Here is a 17,174-nt window from a genome sequence, read left to right as displayed (position 1 = left end):
TGCTGAGCATGACTCTGTCTCTCTGTCAGTCAGTTCAGGGTGTGAGCTGCGCTAAACTTCCCCTACTAACCACAAACCCACCCCCACTTCACCCTGTAACCCCTCTGCACACACAAGATGAGTCAGTGTCGAGAGTGTCTGCCCTCCCATGAGATGCTCTCTTCCAGGAGGTTAAAGTGGTTGGAGGCGTTCAGGAGAAGATTACTCAATGGGGCCTACCAGCTCTTTCTAATGCTTATAACTGGCTGCCTCATCACACGCAGTCAACAATATGCCTAGGTATGCGAGAGGAAAAGAAGAAAAGCCGCAGACCGCGCTGTCACAGCTGTTTAGGTTTCCCTTCAGTGTATTTCTGTTTCTGGATAGGGTATCTTGTATTTCGTTATGCTTTGACCACAACAAACAAGTTTCCATTTACCTTGAGGTGACCAAAGTCTCAGAAAATCATCTCAAACCCTGAGTATATACCACAGCAACTATTAGGTGAAATGAACCTTAAAATGTCATGATGTAAATACAGCAAATGCCTGTGTTTCCCCCATGTAGAAGAAAGTAATGGACAAAGGAAAATGCCTACAACCACTTACACTCAGCTGGAAAAGAGAAATTATTAGAGCTGTCAAGGATGAACTGTCACAGCACAAATCAATGGGATCTGGTTAAATTATAATAAACCAAAATCAAAATAAAGCAGAAGAAAATTATGCCTTTACTGCCTGGAGGACGTTAGTGGTAATAGAAGCTCTGCGTGGAAAGTAATAAGCCGGTTTTGCAGGGAGAACCAGAGCTGAGATAACCTCGGATGTACAGAAGTACCAGTTGACTAACACTCAATCAGCCTGGGGAAATAGCAGCTGAGTTCAGCAACTAGATTTCCACTTGTGCACTGAAGCTCACTGACTCAGTATCTGCTTTCTCAATAAAAGTACTGTAAATTATACAAGAAAATACTTTCCGATTACAAATAATATGAATGAACTAAAATAAAAGTCAAGATGATTATTAGAGTATGCAGAATCCCACTGAAGTAGCAGTGTCCCTTAGACTTCTATGTTTGACAGATTTTCAAGAGCAAATTGCATTTTTATCAGTGTAATGAGGAAGTGCTTTTTAATTAACATATCTGACAAAGGTTCACTGACAACAAAATTAATTTCTTCCTACAGGGCCATGGCATGAAAAATGTTGTTTTGCAGTCATGTGTTTGTGGTCTTGGTTAAACTGAAAACTTTAATGGTGCCTGGGACATGGGATTGGAAGTGTTTAACGTTTTCTATATATTTAACCAAAACCTGTGGTGCCTTGTCACAGTGGGGGGTTAGGATGCAGACTCTGGTCTTTGGACTGAGTCAACATTTTTAAATCAAATTGGCCAGTAGGTACAGTTTGCCACAGGGAAGTGCACTTGGCCTGTTGTACTGTAGTTTCTCATGTGCTGTATATAGTATAAATGACCTCCCAACCCAGAGTCAGCAGGGTTGCTACAGCCACAGCTCAGTTGCTGCAAATCCTAGTCACATCAAGATGATTTTCCATACCAAGAAATTTGCAACACTCTGGGGAAATCAGTTATAATAATGTAGGTATTTCTAGTACACGTATGTACGTAGTGAATGAAATGTCACTTCATGAAGATAATACTTATGTTAAGAAGAAGAATACCATGTGCTGACTGTTGTTAAATATATTCTACATGTCAAAGTCACAATGTATGAGAAAGTTGATTTGCTCGAGACTCATAAACACGATATAATGAGGTGCGTCTCTGAGATGATTACAAGGCAGAAGCCAAATTTAGAGCCTGAGAGAAAGATGTGATTATCACGACAAGCTAATTGGCATTGACAGTGTGTTCCCACATCTCCTGCATTTCAGCTTTTTGCTCATTTTTAATTGAGAAATATAATGATAATGATGGTTTATCACTTTCCATATATTTTGTATAGACTGACTTTAACAGCAACTTGTTCCAAAATATTCAGATTTGTTTCGGTTGAGAAGAAAATCAACTTCCCACACTGATTTAATTCAGAGTGACTTGACCTCATCCTTGGTGAGCGCATTTGCTCATTGGCCTCTGTGACTTATTCACTTGATGTGCTTTGCGTCAGCTTTACACCCGATTTGCTGCTGCTCTGTGTAGCTCAGTGAATCCCCTGAATGCAGTCCTGTTTGGTTTGGATGTGACCAGCCGGCACTGAGGGGGCGTTCAGAGGGCATTGCTCCCATTTACCCGGTCAAACTGTGTCATAGTTGTTTAAAGAATCTCACACCGTATCACACACCCTACAATAACAAAATGTCAACTAGGCCTGGGCAGGCGCACACAGGCCAGTGGATATTATCCTTTTTGGGGTTATGACCCTTTAAAACAAAGCAGTTTCTAATCATGCTCTGAAGTATAGCTTGGTATTATCGAGAGTGTGACCAGTTCAACCAGTTCCTTCTCAGATAAAGCAGCAGAAGTTAGAGAAAAGTTAGAAAAAAAACATTATTTAGTTTAACAGACCTTTCCTGTCATCCCTGTGATTGTCTTGAGATCCCTCAGATTTATTGGCGGATCTGTTTGTGAACCCTGACCCAGTAGGTTGAGAACCACTGCCAGATATATATATATATGCAGACACATGGAAACAAACTAATAGTAGGTTTAAGCCCAGACAAGTCACTGTTTCATATTGCTCTCTGTAAATATACTGAGATACTTTTCTCATAACTGTATGCAGATGTGTGCATACAGAGATTACTGTACTGTGGTAAATCACACTGAACCAGTTAGACAGAGGAGTTACTGTTACATCTGTTTTGCTTTTTGATTTTAAATCATGATAAAGCTTCAGTGAGGCCTTGCTCTCCACCATTTCTCTGTACTCGTTAAGCGTCAGGGTTCAATGAGGGCTTTGTATCAAAAAGAATGAGGTACATGGACTACTACAGTTAAAACTGATAAAGAGGGAGGCAGAAGAAAGGGCCAAAGAAAAGACAGTCAAAAACAGAAAAAAGATTAGGATTAGTCCTGAAGAGTGTAGAAAGTGGACCCGGATGGTGATGAGCCCGGACTTGCATGCATACATGATATTTAAACACTGGAGACATATTGTAAAAGGATTGTTTGTAAAGTGCCACTGTGGTCAAATCAGCAGGAGCTTAATGAATTTTCTGAAGATTAGAGTTTATCTGTGATGGTCCAAGTGTTCATCTTTAGGTGGGTTTAAAGTGTCTGCCAGTTAAATACATCATTGCTCCCCTGTATGCAGAAGTACACACCTAAATCTTTCCATATTTTTCCCTTTATTTTCCCATTTCCATGTCCTTATTCCCTTAAGTCTTTTATGTCATTTTTTATACTGTGAAATTATCATGGAGGTAGCCCACTGTTTAAAAAAAAAAACAACATATTTTTATAACCTCATGGTGCAGGAACAGCCATCCACCCATGGGGCTGTAATTGAATGTAGGCCAACAGAGCAGATATGCTCTGGTGCCTGGTCCTTGGTTCATAAAGCCACGCTGCTGCAGCTGTATGTTTGAGGCTGCAGAATCTACTCCCACAGAAATAAACACGACCTCTGCCTTTTTTCTGCTGATTACAGGCCAGTGGGATCACCATTTCTGCCCCTTGTGGCTCATGGTGTTTTCTTTCAATGGCAGATGTCGTTACGAAAATAATTCTAGTTGCGTCACTGCACTTTTTGTGTGAGTGCCTAATAATAACTCTGTAAAATTATGCACCTTTTTGCTTTTGTTTTAAGATTGTTCATGCTTTTCTCATTTGTATAAAATACAGATTTTGCATCTTAGAACATGTTGCGTCTTCCTCATGTTTTATGGAAATACAAACTGCAGTTTTCCTCAGTTCAATGGAGCTTTATATAACCATATTAACCTTATTTAACACATTATTTTGATATTCCTGGCCCACATAGATGTTTTCAGCTCAGTCTCATCTCTCCCATTGATGTCATTAGTTTTTTAGGCAGCAGCAGGCAGCTCTTTTCAGCAAAAAAGCTTTGAACAAGAAAGAAAAAAAAACTATATCCCCTAGTAATAATTTTTGGACCCCAAAGCCTTCCTTCATTTGAATAAATGGTATATTTTATCAAGCCATCATGTCCTGGTTGCTGAGGCTGCAGTTAATCTGCATATTTTTACTGATTATCGTACTGACTTGTATGTGACCTTGCTGTTGCTTTGTGTCCCTGCAGGATGATGGTGTTTGGGGTGCTGACACTGGTCCTGAGCTGGACCTCTCTGGGTGCTGACCTGGCCACAGCTGTGGTGAGCTGCTTCTCCTCCTCTCCTCTGACAGTTGGAGCAACATTAACTTTCATAAACTGGCTTTCAATAAGTTCTGCTAGACAGTGATGAGCATTTGCTTTAACTACACACTCACTTTAAAAATGTCTTTGAACTTGTGGGATTAGAGGAGAAGAGATTTTTGTACACATTAGTGCATGTACCTGCATGTGTATTTAAATGCATTTTAATGCAGTGCAAATCTGCAGAATGTCATTATAAAAGGACAAGAAATAACTATCAGAGCAATCACCTCATAGCCAACTTTTTTCACAGTCTCAGCACCTTTTAACCTCAGATTGCATTGAGCCTTTTTCATCTAAATATTTCCCAATAATAATAATCAAGGGTTTAATCTAACTTCTGTACCCTTACTTCTTTTTTTTTTTTGCTCAGTATTTATTTTATTTGTAAAATGTGAGTGAGCTAAAAAGACCATCCATGCAGAGTCATCTAAAGAGGTATTAGCGCCTCCTCCTCGCTGCCAATCTAAAATTTTTCAGATTTTAGTTTGTCTATCCATCACCTCATGCAGCTTTGATCTCTGGCATCAAACAGCGCACCTCTAAAAATAGGCTGGCAAAAGAACAAATTCACAAACCCTCACCTTGTCAGCATCACTTTACAAGCCCGAATAACTTCATTCAAAGCCAAGGATTATAGCGACAGGAATCCAATTGCAGGTTTTAAAGCTTATCATATTGAATAGGTGAATCATTTCAGTGTTTTGCTCTATTATGGCCCTACAGACAAAAAAGAAAAAATACACAAGCATTTGAAGGACCTGGTGGGAAAATAGGGAAACATTTGAATGAATGAATGAATGAATGAATGAATGAAAGAACAAATATGAATTGGATAGTGGTTTCTGACTCACCTGCCTTGCTTGGGCATGTGTGCTATGTTAGGTTTTATGTTGGATGGTATGTTTTGACTTGGAGCTGAAGGATTAAGATGAAGATAATGAACAGGTGCAAAGCAGACAACAAATTAGTCTCTAGTTTTCTTCTCCTTTCACATTCAACATTTTAATGTCTCCACACTCTGTCGTCCATGATGGTCAAAATCATGGCGGAGTCTAATGATGTGTTGTGTGCAGTTAGAAATGTGGATGTAAAAGATCACAGGATATGAAAGGCAATGAGATCACCAGAACCTTCCTCTGTGGATCATAGCTAAGCCAAATGTCATGGCCACCCAGCCATTAGTTCCCTGCCATAAAAGGTTTAGTGTTTGGCATTTATTTATTTATTTAATTGTTAGGTAGTTAGTTAGTGTGTGGGTGTGTAGGTGTGTGTGTGTTGCCTGTAGAGGCATGGGCAAGAGGTCAGCAAACATATTAGCATGCATCCTGTGGGCACCATGCATATTTATAGTGGTTGTAAATTGTAGAGAAAGTGTTTGTCAAGGTGAAACTTTGACCAAAGTCACAAATAAAATATTTTGTGACATTATATAACCAGTCTTTTTTTTTTTACATGGTGTTTGGCTGAGACTGACCCTGACTGAACTGTATGACTGACATCCACTGGACCTTTTCTCTGCCTGAGAGCAAATATCACTGCAGCTTAAAAATGCCTCATAATTGCTCAGGCAGGGATACAAACTGCTGTTAAAAAATCAGTTCCATGAACAATCGGCACCGATTCCTCAGACATCATTTCTATGTGGAATGTGGAATGTGAATGTGTTCTTCTTTATGTGGGTTTGTCTTCCCACTTATGTATGTGTGCTTCTCTTCTCTGTGTGAGGATCTTTTTTTGTACTTAATTTTTTCTTCTGTTATAGTTTGAGTCAGCTCCAAATACCAAAAGGCACATTTTTAGCTATCAAACATGATACACTGTAGAGAGTACGGAATTTGATTTTGTCGTGGTATTTTTCCATTGATATTTTTTTATAAATTAATTAGACTATAAAATGCTGAAAAAGAATTCCCAGAGTTTAAGGTGACGTGTTCACATTACTTTTTTTTTTTTTTTTTTGTCCAGCTAACTCTTTAAAAACCAAAGGTAATGAAATTATTATGATATAAACAGAGAATAGCAGCCAAGTCTGGCATTTGAGAAGCTGGGAAATTTTTAGTATTTTTGCATGATGATGAAATGCTTAATCTGTTATTACATTGCATTTAATTAATTGCTATTAATTTTCTGCCAGTGGAATAATTGATTAGTAGACTTATTGTTTGAGCACTGAAGCTGCATAAGAAAAAACGAAACCTAATGGGGCATTTATAATCATTTTTGGGGCATTTCAGGTCTGCAGAGTGTAGCAAACACTGGGCAGGTTGTCAGTCCTTGGCAGAGCTCAAATAAATTGCCATTCACACCTACTGTATGGACACCTTTCCACACCACATGGTTTGGGCCTGTCGGGGGGAACTGGAGCACCTTGAGGGGGCTTGTGTGTAAATGCTTACTTCGCTCTCACTGACCTTCTCCACCCTCACAGAGAGTAGAAGTGGAAATGTATTTGCCACTGCAGCCAGACTGCTGTGTCCCATTTTAAATGAGAATGAGTGTGGTTGCTGTGGTCTAATGAAGTCAGACAACCACCATGTACAGGGGAACAACAAACCTGCATACCACAGTGGTGACTGCATATAACAACAGTGTAGTTGTTTGTCCTTCTGAGAATCTTCATGTGTGGTTGCAGTTTGGCTAAAGGTGTAAATGCCAGATATTTTTGTGCTTGACTGACCGACTGCATGGGAACTGTGTAGGTGTAGGCTAGAGTTTGTGCACTACACAATTAATACATAATGAATGTGCCTCTTTGCAATACTTTTAATTACAGACATTGGATAGTTAGAACTTTGCATTCTTAAAGAATCACTGTTATTCCTTCAGGAATTCTAACAAACTTGCTCCTGAATTGCAATCTCTTGGTATCTCTTGATTCTAACAAACCTGCTTTGGTTTGCTGAGGAACTCTGCTTTCATTATCTCATCTGTGTGTGGGGTTCATTAGCGTGGCCCCCAGAGAAGGTTAAGCTACATCCAGCATGTTTGTCTTGAGCCCGGGGGACATTTAGCATTCAGACTGCACAGTTTGGAGGAGACTACTGCTCCTCACATTTGTTATTTTGCTAAAGTAGGTTTCTTGTTAGCACTGTGCAGTGGAATGAAAGTGCCTGTGAGTGACAGGATTGAAAAGTATTCCTGTCTAGACATGTTGAAGTGGATTATAAACCCAACATTTCTGCTTTATTTTTCTTTTTGTAAGTGAAAATGATCAAGACAATAGGCATCATTCAAAAAGAAACTTTGGAAGTGTTAATAAAATATTAATGTCAGGTAGTGCAGTTAGTATTTCACCCTGATTCATTCCTCTTCTGAATTTTTGTTTTTTAACCCTATTTATTTCAAAAACCATTCATTCTTTTCAGCTTAGTCTGTTTCACTTCGGTCTCCTGTTTTATTTCAGGGCACAAGTGATTTTTGTGTGTCCCCTGACAAGTATCTCATGAGCCAAACAAAGGGCGTCATCAGTGCTGGTGAGTAATATGAATAATAAAAGTACCAAAAAAATGTTGGTTGGAAATATGTTTAGATTTCCTGTTTGTGTTTTATTCACAGATATTGTGCATTACTACCTGTACTGCAACCAGACTCTGTCCAACCCCTTCCAACAAGTAAGAAACACAAGTCAGACGCCTGCTAAATGGAAACAGACTGAATGTAGTTGAAAACCATCAATATGGTCGTATGTGTGTTAGATATAAAAGCTACACATGATAGACATTATGCAGGCAGGTTGACAGAAAATATAATTTAATGGTGAAGTGATTAAATCATATAAATATGTTAAAAAAAAAAAATTACACCTACTGTAAAGGACCATTTAAAACCTAATGTAGAACCTAGAAATTTTGCAACCTGCAATTTCGTAAATCTCTGCCCCTCAAGTTTCATCTTTGTCAAGTGCACTTTATCTGTCGGTCTGTGTGTCTGATTTACATCCTCATCTCCCAGCTGTCACAGAACACTTACAGAACTGCAAAACATTCACTTCCACTTATTGTTTTTTCTTTCTCGGTGCCTGTATTTCTTCGTTCCTAGGCATGCATCGAGCAAACAAGCCAAAACCTGCCTAAGTGATGCCAAGAGAAAAGCTCTATAACATTGCAGATTAGATTAAGCAGATTGGTGACTCTTACACTTCTTCTGAGTTTCTGTGAGGTTATTCTTAGAGACCAGGAAGGTTTTGGTCAGACCACTGACTTCACTGTTGACATCAGTCAGTGCTAAAGTCAATTCCTATGAGCTCTGGCCCAAATAACCTGCAGTGTTATTATCTGGCTTTCGTTGACATGCTCAGTGGATAACAGGAGCATCGCAAAGAGGGCAGACAGTCACCTTGCCTGATAAAATAAAGTCAGCACACTTTTCTCAGCCACACAGACACCCAACAGGTGAAAAGTTCACAAGCAAGTTGGCAAATACAGAAATTCACACTCCCTGTCAAACACTCAAACTGTTTCTCTCTCTCATTTATGCTCTGCCTAAACTGCAGCCGTGCCCTGAAGTTTCACTCTGTGACCTTGTATTTCATCTCTCTGGGCATCACTCCTGCTTCAGCTCTTCTTCTTTCCACTGTTCTTTTTTCTATTCTTATCATCGTCATCTCTACTTGTCTTACTCTCCTCTTCCATCCACTTTCGCTGTCCTATTTTTACTTGCTTTGGCTGAGAACAGGCTCAACCAAGCAAAAGTAAAAAGGCCAGATTTGATCAGGCCATTACATTCTGCAGCAGAGAGCAGTTTCACTATGGACGTTTGTGCAGATCCAGAAAAACATCTGATCAGAGCAAAGAAATTACATTTATGAATATCTGAGGTAATTGACCATATCCTGTTTCAATTTAACACAGTGCCACAGGCCAGGGGGATTTCAGACTGCTCTTGTTAGGTGGGGTGACTGTGAAGACATACTTATACATTGGAGATGTGACAGATTCATTCATTTATAGCTATGCTTGAATGTTAATTAAAAGAGAGGCAGAGGACAGGCAGTGGAGCCTGTCAAGTAGAAAGAGATTATTCTGTCGTATTGTGCTGAAATGTGGAGGCTTCTTTTGCCCCCTGCTGGTGACAACATAAACCTAAAAGACTTCAATAACTCCAAAGCTTGATAAAATGAAGTGAATCATTCAATGCCTCTGTCATGCATTAGTCCTTGCATTTTGTCTTGCACGTATAATAGTATAATAGCTCCATTAAACAGCCTTGAAAGCCTTTACTTTCTATGCTGTGGGCAGACTATTCCATTATGATTCTCCCTTAGGACACCATTAAGATCAGTGCTACTCTTCATTTGCATATTCTTTACCTTCTTACTTGCAGCCTCTGACCATCTTCCAGAGGTCACTGACCACCATGCAGATCCAGATCCAGGGTCTGCTGCAGTTTGCTGTGCCTCTGTTTCCCACAGCTGAGGTAGTTTACACATGGACAAAAACTACACTTGTTCTGCACTATAAGGCAGCTAAACTACCTTTGCAGCTGTATTGGGAGGATGTTCTTGTATAAATAAGTGCTGAGGTATTTCTCATTGATATGGTGATCTCTTCACAGAGAGACCTACTGGGTATCCAGCATTTACTTAACTCCTCAGAGGCCAGCTTGCACCAGCTGACCGCCCTGCTGGACTGCAGGGGGCTCAACAAGGTTCGTTCACAGCATCCTAACTGGCATTACAGCAGCACAACTAGGTCAACAGGAGAGTAAGTGGCCACTCAGGATTTCAACATAAAACTGAAAGTGGAACTGGGAAAGAGCAGAGCAAGGCAAAACAGAAAAAATTTGAAATTTAATGAGGTCAACTTCTGTAAACAGTGTTTTTTTAGTAATAAGAGTGTGTTGTGCTGTCTACTGACTGCAGTACGATGAATTTTCCACTGAATGTGCATCATATGAATAAAGTATAATTATTTCTGGAGACAACATACTGATGCTCTAAGTGCTTTCCCATCATTTGTTCTGTTGGGTTTGTTTACAGTTTGTTTTGCATTTGACCACTTTAGGACTACCTGGATGCGATGGTGGGGGTGTGCTATGATGGTGTAGAGGGTATGCTCTACCTCTGCCTCTTCTCCATCCTGGCAGCCTGTGCCTTCACTGTCATGCTGTGTGCAATTCCCAGGGCATGGAGACAAATTGCCTGCAGGTCAGTTTGTTCTCTGCTTGTCTGCCTACCTGCACCCTCATTAACTCAGCCTGCCCCCATCTGTGTGTAGTACTACTACTGTACTGTATGAACAAGCTCATGCATGTGGGTGAATATTTTTACAATTGTACAAAAGTCCAGATGTTTTGCTACAAATGCAAATGATGCTGTTTGATTGCTGGACTACAGAGCATCCTCCTAAACTTTTTATTTGAAGCATTACTGTTCATGCATTTAAAGCACCATATTACAACCCATCACCATGGAGCACAGCTTTTTGGAACAAGCTCAATTTGTCGCATCCTTGTTTGTTCTCTGGGTTTGATTTCCTGACAGCAGAGTTTGTGAATGCTTATCAGCATCTGACTGTCAAATCTGAGAAGTGATATCTTCCTAGAAAGCACCAGAGAGTAAGAGAACCTGCTCATAGCTCTATTACCATGAGCTGAAAACACAAATTTGTCAAAAAATAGTGGCATATTGACTGTGATGGATGTGCCAAGAAAGTTTTAAGTGTCTGTAAGGTGATATCAATACTTTATTAAAGAGTCTCACAGCTTCTTGGAAGGTTATGTAACCTTTTGTACAGGGAGAAAAATTCAAAACTCCAGTTCAGTTTGAAATTATAGACCGTTTCCAATGTGCCAATTAATGTACAGGCAAAACCATAAGTTACTTTGACTTTAAATAATAGTTTTTCCTATGATTTCTATAGATTTATTCATTATGGACATTAGAGATAGTAATATTCTCAGAAAGTGCTTGTGAAAACTGAATCTGTGTAATACGTCTACAGGCTCAGGTTCTTCCAATATGCTGATGAGTCTGTGTGTCTCTGCTTCCAGGGAACGTGAGTACAACGACATAGATGAGGAGGATCCGTTCAACCCACGGGCGAGGAGAGCAGGCTCTCAGAACCCCAACCACACCAACATGCACAGCTTCTGTAGCTACAGCAGCAGCATGGGCAGCCAGAACAGCCTGCATCCACCTGCTCCAGCAGTCTCCAACACCCCAATGCCTGAGTACATGTGAGTCAACAGGCAAAATATGCTTTCTAATCCTTGAGTATTCATAATTCCTACAGCTTCTGAGTTGTTTCTTGTGTGTTTTTGTCAGGAACCAGACTGCTCTGTTTGGGGGAAATCCACGGTATGAGAACGTTCCTCTGATAGGACGAGGTTCTCCACCCCCTTCGGTGCGTTGCATCCCATAGGCCAAGTCCTCTTCCTCTTTCTCTGATGCTGCTTCCCACTGAGCCAACAGACAAATTTAGCCTTCAAAGCACAGGAAGTTATTTTCATAATTAACTGCTGATTATGTTATTTATGTTTTCACTCAGCCCTTAAATTTCTCCCTTACAGCACTCAAATATTAAGCCATATATAATGATCTTTCTTTTACTGAATTGACTTTTTTCTTTAAGGTATTTAATGGGACACACTGTGCCTTTTTTACCTTTCAGGAGGCTGATTTATAGTACCAAAGCAAGGAGAGGAGAAGTAATGCAGTTAATATTTAATCATGAAGTGAACATCATTTAGTCTCTCTCAGGCCAAATCCACTCGAGACAGTGACACAGGTCTCAACCCATAAACTTTTGGCAGTTAAGTGAAGGAGTTTGAATAAATGTACCTCCTGCTGGGCCACTTGTCTCTTGTCATATGACACAGATAAAAATAGAAGCATTTTAAATTAAATTTTCATTGTGCACAGGCTCTTATTAGCTGCTGTGTATTTGTGTGATGAAACGGAACAGTTTAATGCATTTTCTGGGTACAGTATCTAATCCTAACAGCAGCGGAAGGAAAAGAAGCACAAACCAAATACATCTATTATTTCTGATCAATTACATAACATTCACACAGAGGTCATAGAAGAATTTTAAGAAGGCTTCTTGCTTTAGTGTCAGTCATCTTTGGCCTTCAGGCTGTTCCATCTGGGCTAAAACTAGAAAATGTGATGTACTTTGCCATATGACTTCTATACTAATTAATTCCAGCAAGTAATGTATAATTAAATTCTCCCTCATGACTGCAACTGTACATGTCATGCACTAGTTTTCAGCTAACAGCTTCTTTTGTATATTTTTTGTTTGTTCGTTTGTCATGTGTATGTTTGTTTGTTTGTGTCTTTCATTTCTGTATTTCCTCTTTTTTTAATCAACTTTTGGAGATATACTCTCAGCAGTATAGAAACCGAGTAAGTCTTTTTAACTCTTCCTCAGGATTTAACGCCCTTCACTTTTCTTTCTTGTTGTTTACCTCTTAGTCACCACTCATCTCTTTGTTTGGTTTCTGTGCAGTTTCCCTGTCTGGCATGGCTTTAAACTCACACCCTGTTGTCCTCATTCCAGACACTCTTTCTGAATTAGTGAGGGATGTGTGCCCCTGGTGTTCACAGGGTGATACTGTAGTTACATTCTTGGATTTCCTCACAGTCAGCCCCAATGCATGCAACTGAGTACCAGGCGTTTTGTAGCACTACAGAATTACTTTTATAAGCGTTAGTTAGTTAGTGCCATAGTGCTTGAAATAAGCCAACTGAACATTTAATGAGTAAGACTGATTTATGTCTGCAAACATTTTTATCCCCTGAGCTAGTCTAGTAGGTGTCAATTAAAGGAAAACTTCACTGATGATGTGTCTTTTTAGCTCCAAACCTCAACAGCTGAAGGTGGCTCCAACCAGTTGAAGATATCCTTTTTTATGGAAGACAGCAACTATAATTAGTTAGAATTATAACTTGAATCAACAGCTGTTATCAATTTAGTGCTTGACTTTCAGTACTGATTCAAATAATTAACTCTGAAAATATTCCAGTTTTCAAGACGTAAATACAAGCAGCTGTGAATATGAACTCTGTAAAATACTCAGAAACTGGCAAAATATAAAGTTTTGTAATAAAATCAATTTGACCAGTCACCTCATGTCAGATTTTAGTACCAACAGTATTCGAAACTGCTACTGACACATGTTATACTGAGGTTCAATACTCAGACTTAGTTAAACACTACAATAAATAATATGCCCAAATGTGTCACATGCTCATTGAAGTGTTTCTAACTACCCTGCTGCAGAGTCCCCTTCTCCTCCATTGGCTGGTGTGAAAGTTGCATAAAAAGCAGAGAAAAGGCTGCAGGAGAGATTTGAGAAATTAAACTGCTGTAAATCTAAGCTGACATCATAAACTTTTCAGAGCAACCTAAAGAGACCTTCAGAAAGTGAGAACTATGTGCTCAAAAGTCATGTTTTCAGTGGACTATCCCTTTATAATCCTCATGACCCTTTTTTTTCCCCCCTGTCCTGAAGTTTAGGTTCAGTTCATAGTAATGAAACGTGTTAGTTCACTCAGTCAGCCTGTAATGTTCTGTCTGTGTGTCTTTGTGTGTGCCTTTCCTCCACAGTACTCCCCCACCATGAGGGCCACCTATCTGTCCATGACTGAGGAGCAGAATAGACACTTTGGGAACGACTTCCAAGCATAGACTTCTTTATCTGCTCAAGGAGGGAAACTGCATCACCACACACAGACACACTAAGTAAGACAGAGTGTGTGTGTGTGTGTTGTTTCCAAGCATCACAAAGAACAGCATAGCATGTAGTTTGTCCAAGACTCCAGTCTTTATGGTCTCAGGACAATGGAACATATCAGTACTGTTCTGTCTGTTGTACACACATTAATGATTAATCATGTTTTTCTCCCCTAGACCCTTTGTGAGGGAACTTGCTAAACATTTCTGGTATGTGCTGTCAAATTTAACTTAGCTCCTGACAGTCTTTGAAAAACGAAGAGTATAAGTCAGCCTCGTTGTCAAGGACTGAGGAGGAAAGTGTCTCTGTGTAGATGAAATTGTGATTAGGACACTGATGAAACAGGTAATATAAGGAATTTTAAGGATCATTTCAGTAAATGTTCCCACTAAAAACAACTTGAAATGATTTGCCCCCTATAGAAAGAGTTTATTTCTTCTTCAAACCCCGGGGAAAAAAACTGAGGTGTGTATTAGTTTTGACAACTTCAGTTCTCTTAAGTGGAAAATGTGGACGTGCTGCTGATTTAAACATGCCATAATATTTTTTTATGTTTCGCTTCATGCTTGACACTTGTGAAGCACAAACCCAGCACTGGCAGCACACAGTGGAAGGTAGTGTTCAATAATAATTTATTTACATCAATACTACACACACGCTTTATGTTTCTAAATCACTGGAGACGACACTATCTGGAGACCACAGTTTCTGTAAATAACTTGTACAGTAACAGACTCTTGTCTTATTCTTCTATTCTTGATTTTGTCTAAAACAATGTGCCATTTTTATATATTTTTTCTAGTTTTTTGTGGTGATGTTAAACAGGATCACTATTTTTTGTATTTTCCAAAGGGCCATTAATTTATGTTCTCTGGATACAGTATTTAATCTGACTAATACAAAAAGGTATAATTTCTGTCATAACTTGGAAAGCTGTGCTGCTCTAACTATGATTCATGAGAATATTCAGCTAATTACTCTCACCCAAACAGTATGTTTGTACTGACTAACAATTCTTTTCTGTAGGGAATTAATATGTGTTGATTTGTTGACTCATTATTTTGTGTTTCAGCATGTTACACTGTACAGGCACTGACATTGGTGCTTAATTTTGTGCGTGACTCCAGGCTATTTCTGGGTCTAATTGTGAGATGAATAAAGTTTTTTGAATATAACTGGATGTGTCTGTTTTGTTGTTGGGTCTTAATGTCCTTACAGCTTTACCAGGTACACTGAACTGACTGCACTTCATTTAAGCCTATATTTTTTATTATAGGCACTAAAATCTCCAAATGTTTCACTTAATTCAGGTTATTTATTTTAACATCTGAGCTGAAGTTGATGTTTTCTAAATCCTCAGGAGTATCTATTTTCTAATAGGATTACTTTTAGAAAACCCTTCATTTGCATAGCTGTTTCACACATTTATATGAATTAGTGTTTGTTTTTTAATTCAACATCTTTGTATTTTAGCTTATGTAAGTTTGTTTGAAATTGAGGGTCCTGACTATCCTGACCTCCAGCAGATGTCAGCATAGTGCTGCAGAAAGAGCTGCTGGATAGAAGCTGTTGGTGGTTGTATAGTCTGGTACAGTATTTGCACAAATTTTATTTGTCACATACATCTTCATTCGGGGTACGGCATGCAGTGAAAGATGTAAACATTAGAGTAAGAGTATGTAAAAATACAGATAAATAAAATACAAAATAGTAAAAATAAGAAGGATAAAGATAAGACAATAAATAAAAAAGATAAGATAAAAGAATACACATATGCTAGAAAAACGTATACACATAAATGGTAGAATATATTCACATATGCATGCTCAGAAAAACAGGCCATGTAGAGTAAGATGGGGAAACTGTTTACTGAAAACTGATTTCATTAAATGTCATATTCATTAATGTTATTACTCTTATTATTCTGCTGATAGTGCCCCATGTGTTTAAGATTAATAAACATATTCATAACACCACTTCAACTGACCAAGTTGGTCTAACACAGTTAACACAGCACAGATTGCATTGTGTACTTCTAACAAACTTAACTGCACTGAAAACAGATATTATTTCAATTCCGTCACTAATTTATTCCCCACATCTTATATTCTTTTTGTCTCTACAGATAAATTATCAGGTTACATCAGACAACAGTTAAAGATGGCTCCAGGGGCATAACCGCATGAGGCACCTTGACCCAGATTTTTTTTCCAAGTCTGTTTTGTATTTTGTTCCAAACAAATGACTGTTTCTCTCCATGAATGTTTCCATTGCCTGAGTGATGTTTCTCTTTGTGTTTACCTTTGAAAATCCAAAAATGCAACAAGTCGATTTTAAAAAATAAAAGTGGTAAAACAAACACCCCCATCATGCTTTGTATTTTAGTGTCATATATTCACGTTAAGTGAAAAAAAAAAAAAAAACCACCAGAGCAAATATTGTTTTATACTCGGAAGTAGGCTGCTGTAATGTTTACAGTCAGCCAGCGTGACACTGATCTCCAGGGACAACATGCGCGTACACAAACACGCACACTGAAACCCAGAGGAGCAGCAGGGCAGCGGACAGGATCCGGAGGGAGACGGGGACGTGAGTGAGGTAAGCTAGGTGTGTGTTTGGTGTTACCTGTTGGTGTTACCTGCCCAGCTCCTCGTCTGCTGCCGCATGAAATAACCCGCTGGGCGGAAACGCACAGGAGGTGGCGACGGAGCGTCGACGCACCTTGAAGGACGGATCAGGGACTCGGCTGATAGTGAGACCCAGGTCGTGAAGTGGAAAAGACAGGACGTGAGGCTGTTACCTCGGTCGCGTCTCCTGTTTTTACTGTGAAGAGGCACAGTCAGAGAGCATTAGTCTGCAGGTGGTTTCTGTTTGGAGAAGGCGCCATGCAGGTACCGAGACGGAGCAGGATGGTCCAGGGTCCCGTCTGCTGTTGACGCTCATTATCTTTCAAGTCAGACCGAAAGGGACCATGAAGGACACGGGGGAGTCAAAGGACCAGCAGCTAACTGTGAGTCCAGGCCACACACCGGCCAGTTAATGTGATTTCTTATTATTAACCCGAGGGATGTTCTTACCCAAACAAGCTGTTAGTGTTCAGCAACATGAGACCTGGAGGCAGACAAAGATTTTGCATTACAGTGGCACACCTGTCCAGTCAGATGCAGATCAATA

General features: G+C 39.4%; 2 protein-coding genes across 3 annotated transcripts in view; both read left to right on the top strand.

Moving 5' to 3' along the window:
• The window catches only part of ttyh2 (tweety family member 2), a 43,897-nt gene extending 28,722 nt beyond the window's left edge, over positions 1-15,175 (top strand). The window contains exons 6-15 of one of the 2 annotated variants that reach the window (XM_026316413.1): positions 4,206-4,278; positions 7,726-7,795; positions 7,878-7,933; positions 9,645-9,737; positions 9,876-9,968; positions 10,325-10,467; positions 11,313-11,498; positions 11,587-11,665; positions 12,643-12,669; positions 13,874-15,175. In XM_026316413.1, coding sequence (XP_026172198.1) covers positions 4,206-4,278; positions 7,726-7,795; positions 7,878-7,933; positions 9,645-9,737; positions 9,876-9,968; positions 10,325-10,467; positions 11,313-11,498; positions 11,587-11,665; positions 12,643-12,669; positions 13,874-13,954 — 901 coding nt within the window. In that variant the 3' untranslated portion in view covers positions 13,955-15,175. The remainder of the gene's footprint in view (positions 1-4,205; positions 4,279-7,725; positions 7,796-7,877; positions 7,934-9,644; positions 9,738-9,875; positions 9,969-10,324; positions 10,468-11,312; positions 11,499-11,586; positions 11,666-12,642; positions 12,670-13,873) is intronic. The other variant, XM_026316414.1, reaches the window with a different exon arrangement.
• Positions 15,176-16,971: 1,796 nt separating this feature from the next.
• kif19 (kinesin family member 19) overlaps positions 16,972-17,174 on the top strand; it is a 28,396-nt gene continuing 28,193 nt past the window's right edge. Inside the window, exon 1 of the mRNA XM_026315710.1 lies at positions 16,972-17,010. Within this exon, the coding sequence (XP_026171495.1) occupies positions 16,972-17,010 (39 nt within the window). The remainder of the gene's footprint in view (positions 17,011-17,174) is intronic.

The sequence above is a fragment of the Mastacembelus armatus genome, chromosome 19 (assembly GCF_900324485.2).
Source record: "Mastacembelus armatus chromosome 19, fMasArm1.2, whole genome shotgun sequence".
Classification (NCBI taxonomy): Eukaryota; Metazoa; Chordata; class Actinopteri; order Synbranchiformes; family Mastacembelidae; genus Mastacembelus; species Mastacembelus armatus.
The sequence above is the reverse complement of the archived record's forward strand: the minus strand, read 5'-3'. Positions and strand labels throughout refer to the sequence as shown.